Source organism: Condylura cristata, unplaced genomic scaffold (assembly GCF_000260355.1).
Source record: "Condylura cristata isolate star-nosed mole 26May11 unplaced genomic scaffold, ConCri1.0 scaffold00003, whole genome shotgun sequence".
Lineage (NCBI taxonomy): Eukaryota > Metazoa > Chordata > Mammalia > Eulipotyphla > Talpidae > Condylura > Condylura cristata.
Window position 1 is genome coordinate 40,119,620 of NW_004567104.1, and position 7,485 is coordinate 40,127,104.

A 7,485-nucleotide genomic window follows, 5' to 3' on the forward strand; every position below is an offset into this window, starting at 1 on the left:
AGCAACTGCAGCAGAACAGTGCAGCAGTTACCAAAACCACTTTAAGCTCTGTTCCAAGTTCTCACTACCTTTACTCCAAAAGCCAGCATATGAGGAAGCAAATACTTACATTAAAATAAGACATCTTACTCCTGTATTTTTCACATTGTGTTAGCAGCAATCTAAAATTAAAAAAAAATATCTTACATCACAACTCAATGCACATATATATGTGCAAAATTAAACACATAATTACCACCGGGCGGGGGCGGGGGGGTGTTTCTGTTGACATTGTGGCTTAGGTAATTCTTTGTTGGGTGGGCAGATGGTGATTCCTCTGCATGATGAAGGCTATTTAGCAGCATCCCTGACCTCTACTGACTAGGGACCATACTCCTCCCTTATAACAGCAGAGATGTTTCTAGACATTTTCAAATGTCCCCTGGGAGGTAAAAATGTCTGCTGAGAACCACTGCTCTACTGAATGATGTCTTGTGATATTTTCTGTTTTTTTTTTTTGTTTCATTTTTTTAATGTTATTTGTGATCTAGCAAAATATTCTATGACCAGCTAGTAAGTAGCCATTTCCCAAGGACAGCCATAGTCTTAATTCACATTGACATTGATCATTATGAATGTGTGTGACTAGCAAAGCATGTTTGGAAATACCAGAAGTATTTGGTGTTTGGAGATAGGGCATGAGAAGGCTCTATGCTAAACAAACAAGCAAACAAACAAACAAACAAAAGCTTGAATTTAGCTTTAAAACGGTTCGAGTTCCAACTGCCACTCACTAGTTTGGCTTTGAGGAAGTCTTTAAATAACAAATCTGTTCTCAAAGACATGGGACTGAACAAAAACAGTGAATTCCTTACTTTTCTTATATGGTGACTTTCAATATGATAATGTCAATGAAAGGATTTGGTGAAGTGCTTTTTGGGAGCTGGTAGGGATATTATTTTATAGGGGATTAACCCTAGCAGAACAAAGAACTTTTGCAAAAGGTAAATGATAACCCAGAGTCACTCATATATGCTTATTAACAAAGCAAGAGGTGGGGGAGAGTACTGAGGCCTGGGATTCTTAGGGAAAGTCTTCTGGATAGAAATGGAAGCATCTGCCAGAAATCTCTGTTCAAGTTCTAGTATGCACAGGATGTGCTTATCTGAATCTCAGATCCTATCTTCAGCAGCTCACACTTCAGCTACAAGTGCCTCAGGACTTCCCTCCAACAAAAAGCTGATGGACTCAAGCTGGATCCTTTATAGTCTGATTCCTTTGGGGGTACTTCCCCTGCTCACAATTGGTGTCTACCTATTCTGCTGCTTGAGGAGGCACAAAGGTGGGTTCCATTTTCCTCGGTTGCTATGTGTCACACATTCCATGTTTAATTATGGGGAGGGGAACCTTTTTAGCTGCTTCCTGTATTTCCCAACATGAACCCATTATTCACAGTTTATTCATGATAAACCATGAATAATGATTTCTGCGGGGACAATTCATCCTTCCACTAAAAAGCCAAAAGGATGAATTCATGTCTCCTGTAGCATTGATGAGTTGTGCTCACCACAACACGGTAATTGGGAAGGTTGTAGTAAGAAGGGTACCTTACTGGGACTTTTTTGTTCTATTTGTGTCAGTCTTAGGTTTGTGTGAAAAGGAGTTCTTCTAAACTTTAAGGATGTTGAGGTTGACATAATTGGGGGTCAGCTTATCTGTTTTGAGTTTGTGTGTCTCATCCTCTTTTTTACAACCACACCACCTTGTGCCAGTAATACACACCTTTGTCATAGAAAATACCTATGCCTGTATTTTCTATTCCTACCACAGACACATTCTTAGACAAAACCCTGTCCTAACAGTAATGCATTTGAAAAATATGGGTTTGGCAATGATGGGGAATGTTAAGCATTTTGAAAACAAATTCTTTCAGCTTTTATAAGAACGTTCTCAACAGAAGACATACATACACATGATGAAAGAGAAATAGGTGGAGAATTCTTGTCTAGATATGATCTGGCCTGAAGTACTTTCTCTTTGTTTTCCCTGTTGTTAGCTCCTCTCACCTCTTTTCCCATTCTGTAGCCATTCTGTAGCTAAGCTAGACAGAACAAACATAGTTTCTCTCATAACAGAAAGCTTTGTTTGAAGAAAAGTGTTTCTGGCAGTTTGTGGTGAGGACTTCTAGAACCCAGAATTCTGTGAGATTCATCTGTCACCCCAAATATGCATTTGCAACTCCCCTTAGCTCCTCTCTGAGTTTCATCACCCTCCTGGGGTTGTTGAAACCTCCTGGATAATTTAGGAGAAAGGCAGGAATAAGTCCTTTCACTTACTACATCTGAAGTCAACCATAATATGCTTATTGTGTAGATGCCAGGACAAAAGTGTCTGGCATTGAGGAGAAAATATCCCCAGAACAACATTTCCAACCTTTCTTGAAGAGAGAGATTAGGCCCTGGGCCTTCCTCTTGAATATGCTATAGACACTTAGTGTTAGAAGGGAAGAACCAACCATTGAACAAAATAAGCAGCATAAATTCTCACACTGAGATATGTGTACCAGACTTGTCACAGGAAATAAAAAGTCCAAGCTAATAACTGTTCCTGAAGCGCAAGAATATGGGTGGGATGACACCCCACTTTTGCTCTAGGGATGGGATTTCAACTCCACAATCTGACTCCTGAACCCATATTCTTACCACTAGCCCAAAAAGTGGGGGAGGGAGTTAGCTGTTCTTTCTTCGTTTGATTTCTTATTTGATGTTTTTTTTTTTTTTTAATTCCAGGAGAACAAAAGAAGTCCACTGATACAGCAGGAAGGGAAATTAACTTGGTATGTTTGCTATATTTGTGAAAACAAATTCAATATGTGATGCCATGTTCATATTCAATTTTTGCTTAATGACTTTATAACACCATTTGCCAGACATTGTTCTGAATAAGATATGGGTTGCTATTTTTAAAATGTCACTTCCACTTGCAGATAAGTCTTCAGGACTGATAAGTCTCATTAATAGTCCTCTGGGAAAGCCTGGCTGCCAAGTGTAGATTCTAAGCAGATAAGGCAGAGACTGAACCATGTAGCCTGCCCTTGACTTCTTATGTGACATCAGACTATTCATTTATTCTTAAAAGTAGGATAAAAGCAATCTGGGAAAAAGTTGGGGTTTAGCAAAGGACGGCACATGCCAATAACCTCATAAAATCACTCCATTCCCTCATAAATCTCAGCATTAAAAATAATTAGGCCTGATTACATGTCTAGTTACTTTGCAAAAGTTCTTGATAATGTGTGTGAGCTCATCAAGGCAGGGACCTCCCACACAAAGGAAAGGACACTTTAGAGGCAATGCCAAGTTTTCCTTCAGTCTTGGAATATAAACTGTGAAATTTCTTTTTTTTTTTTAAAGATTTATTTATTTATGCATACAGAACTGGGTACAGGTCAGAGGTGCAGGGGCAGTGAGAGGATTCACCACAAACAGAGTGGGGAGCAGAACAGGCAGATTGACGAAGTGGACTGCTGAGGGGAGCAGCAGGCAAGACAGGAGAGGTCTGCTGCGCCATGTGGGTCACTTCCCTGGCTGGGGATTGAACTGGCACTGAAGCGGCTGTGTCTAGGTTTAGAGTGCTCTGCTTTAACCCGTTGTGCCACCAGGGAGGGCCCTGAAATTTCTTATGGATTCAGTGTTGTATGAATATTTGAACAGGTGTGTTTCAGTAAAGAAGAGTAGAGATAACGATATAATAACCTCTAGAAAGTTCCAGAGATACCAGAGACAGATGTAGTCAATAATTCCACATATAATGTTAACTGGGACTCAGCATTCCCTAACCAGTTTGTCTCATTTTTACATCTAGTTAAATGTATTCAACTCTTAGTAAGCATCAAGAGGTATGATTGTGTTGGGTACTGAGGTCTTATTTACTCAAGTAAGGAAATTTTCTTAAGTAGAATCTCCTTTCTTCCTTGATCCTGTTATAATCAAGTCTAAGAGCTATGAAGCATTTTACAAAATAATTTACTGTGTAAGTAAAGTTGTTCAAATGTAATTATATTTCGTCCTTTATAAGCTAGAAGAATCATTCATGAACTGAAGATGAATTTAAAGTTTTTTTTCCTGTGTATATAATTATTTGGGAATTTTGTTTTAAGTTATTCATGCAGTTCTTAGGAATTCAGTTTCTCCATATCTAACTTGCCAAACACATCAGAAAGCAATCATATTAGATCTTTAATACTAAATATTTTTTATTAATTTTTAAGTTGTTATTGAGGTAACTTTGGTTTACAGCACTGTACGTAATTTAGAGGTTACAGGATCATCCTTCAGGTATTTCCACTCACACCTACCACCAAGACACCCATAATCCTCAAGACAAGAGATAATACTTCTTAAGAAGGAATTTGCATGGGAACCGTGGAGTAGAAACCCACAGTGGAGAAAGGAAGGGATAAAAACATAGCAGGTAGGCCCTCCCTGGTGGCGCAGCTGGTTAAAGCACAGCACTAAGAAGCTAAAGCCACTTCTGCATGAGTTCGAATCCCGCCTGCCCTGGAGGAGATCCACATGGCGTGGCAGACCTCTCCTGACCTGCCGGCTGTTCCCCTCAGCAGTGTACTTCATTGATCTGCCTGTTCTGCTCCCCTCTCTGTCTCTGGTGAATCCTCTCACCCTCCGTATCTCTGGCCTGTACCCCAGTTCTATATGCATAAATAAATAAATCTTAAAAAAAAAAAACATAGCAGGTAATTGGCCCTCCCTGGTGACACAACAGATTAAAGCACAGCACTATGAAGCTATCACAGCCACTGCAGCACAAGCTCCATCCCCAGCCAGGGAGGTGGCCCCCATGGCATGGCAGACCTCTCCTGTCTCGCCCACTGCTCCCCTCAGCAGTGTATCTCAGTCCATCTGCCTGTTCTGTTCCCCACTCTGTCCTCTGTCTCTGGTGAATCTCACCCTCCGCACCTCTGACCTGTACCCCAGTTCTGTATGCATAGATAAACAAATCTTAAAAAAAAAGAAAAAAGAAAAAAGAGCATAGCAGGTAAATATAACAACCAATGTTCTCATCTGAGTCCAGAGTGTTTCATTGAAGGTATAAAAGTACTTTATACTATGAACATTCAATTGTATCCTTTTTTGGTTTTGTTTTGTTTTTTGAAAGTGCATTATAAATTGTGAAGTGCCATACAAATGTAGAGTAAGAAGCTGCTGAGTGCTTGTAATGGCTGCTCGAAAGTGCCCTTCCTCTTTAGTGCAGCTCCGCCCTCAGCTACAAAACACCATGTGTTTGGTTATCTTCATTTTAACAAAAATTCCCAAGGAGATAAATCAGATTTGGGGAAGGGAGCAAGATCCCTGAGTTGACAGACTTAAACAGATTGAAAAGTGCAGCAGGCACCTTCTGGCTAGTGGAGGATTTATAACTCTTGCTTAGGTCACATGACTTTACCAGTCTTTGACCAGGTTCCTGTGAGTGGAAGCTGAGGGACTTTCCGTCGGAGCCCAGAATTGAGGAAGATGAGGGCAACCCCAGCATCTTTCAACCATCCAACCTGTTTCCTGGGTAGCAGTCTTACCCGAGGAGACCATGTACTCAGCAGTTAACACTAACCCTCCAGGGCAGGGCCCATGTGCTTGCCTGCAAAGCTCTGCCAAGGAGGTGTAGGAGATGCCCCTGTGCACTTAACAATGCAGAAGACAAGGAGTAACAAGGCAGGTAGACAGTCAGGCTGTGCACTGATGCCATAAAGGAATTAGACCGTCCTTCAGGAATATAATTAACTGACACATTTGGATTTAAAAATTAAAATAACAAGCTTTGGTATTAATCCAGTACCTTCATTTTTACCAGGTGAGTGTCTGGTACAGCTAGGGTTGGCTAGGAAACTACTGAAAAGGCTGAAACATCAGGACCCATTTCATTTTTATTTTATAGATGTTCACTTTTTTCAGAGAAACATTTGACTAGAAGACTGAAAGTCTCTTTTTTCTCAGAAGATATTTGACTCAGTTTGGAAATGTACGGATTTTCCCTTGTAATGGAATTAATAACTAGAATATCTTAGAACTTTTTCTAAGTTTCACCCCTTGCCCCAAAGTTGACAGTTAACTTTAAATTCCAGGTTTCAAATCATAATAATACCTTTGGAATATCTCATAATATTTATTCTTTCTGTCCCTTTGTAGGGTATCTATTCTGCTTTACTTTTAATCATCTATTCTAAACTGTGTTTATGCTATTGTTTATATTATAGTAGTTTTATTTTTGTTTTTCTCATGAATTTGGACTGTGCTTTTCATTTTGCAGAGGGATGAAAAGTGTCCTGTGATTTCAAAAATGACAAATAATAAGGCAAAGATAGCTGTTTGGGTAGAGCAGTGATTCTTTAATAAGTGAAAATCTTCAAAAATATAGGTTCAGCAGAATACTTGGAGAGAATAGATTATTTTTCTCAATGTATAAAGATTTCATTTAGTCTACTCTCAGAGCTTGCTGATGGCTTATCATATCTTTAGGTGGTGCTTAAAATATCTTCTTTTCCTTACAGGTTGATGTCCCCCAGAGCTTTAATTGTGCACAAACTGAAGTGGGCACCAGGCAAAATTCCCAAGCCCTGCCATCAGAAATTGTGATTTATGATAATGAACCCTGGTCCAGGATTCAGGATGTGTCTGGGGTTTATTCTAATATAGGTATGGAGGAAAACAGACAAGGCATTGTTTATGCTTCCCTGAACTACTCAGTTATTAGGATGAACTCAAAACAGGCAAGACAAGTGAACGACACACCTACAGAATACGCAGCCATCTGTGTGAGAAGGTAACTCGGGCCTGATCTCAGCATGTCTACACCGTTGCCGGAGTCCAACAAAAGTTCAAATGATATTTTTGCCCCGAGAAGCTTCATTTTAAGGACATCCATGTTGGTGCTTGGGTCTTAAGAATCCATAGGACAGCTAACTTTCTTCCAGAAACTTCTTTGAAAGGCTCCTATGTTGTGAAGTTGAACAACAAAATCTTCTCTCTAAAGCTGAGGATATCATAAGTAACAGAGTACTTGAACTTAGATACATTTTATCCAGTATAGAAACTTATTTCCTTTGGAACTTCCTGACATGTAGGGAAGAGAAGTTTGTGTTATCTGAATCAGTTCACTACACTTGAAAAATAAAATACATAGTAATTTTACTAACATAAAATGGATGATGATGATGCTAATAAGTGTATTTCCAATTGATCTTGCATAATAAGAACATTTTCTCTGTTCATTTAATACTGAATTTTTTAAATGTAAAGGAAAAAACATTAGACTTGATGAGAAGAAGATATTGTTACATCAACTGCCTATGGAGTAGATATTCCCTATACCTGAAAAGCAAATGTGTTCATCTGCCCTATAGAGTGCTTCACAAATCTAGGTAGGAGTGATTAAGACATGGTACGTTTATAAACCAGGTGGAGACTTGGTGTTTGGGGCACACAGAGAAATACA

General features: G+C 39.4%; 1 protein-coding gene across 1 annotated transcript in view; it reads left to right on the forward strand.

Moving 5' to 3' along the window:
- Positions 1–7,197, forward strand: part of BTLA (B and T lymphocyte associated) — a 28,974-nt gene extending 21,777 nt beyond the window's left edge. The window contains exons 4-6 of the mRNA XM_012731672.1: positions 1,169–1,321; positions 2,769–2,815; positions 6,542–7,197. Coding sequence (XP_012587126.1) covers positions 1,169–1,321; positions 2,769–2,815; positions 6,542–6,817 — 476 coding nt within the window. The 3' untranslated portion in view covers positions 6,818–7,197. The remainder of the gene's footprint in view (positions 1–1,168; positions 1,322–2,768; positions 2,816–6,541) is intronic.
- Positions 7,198–7,485: the final 288 nt, after the last annotated feature.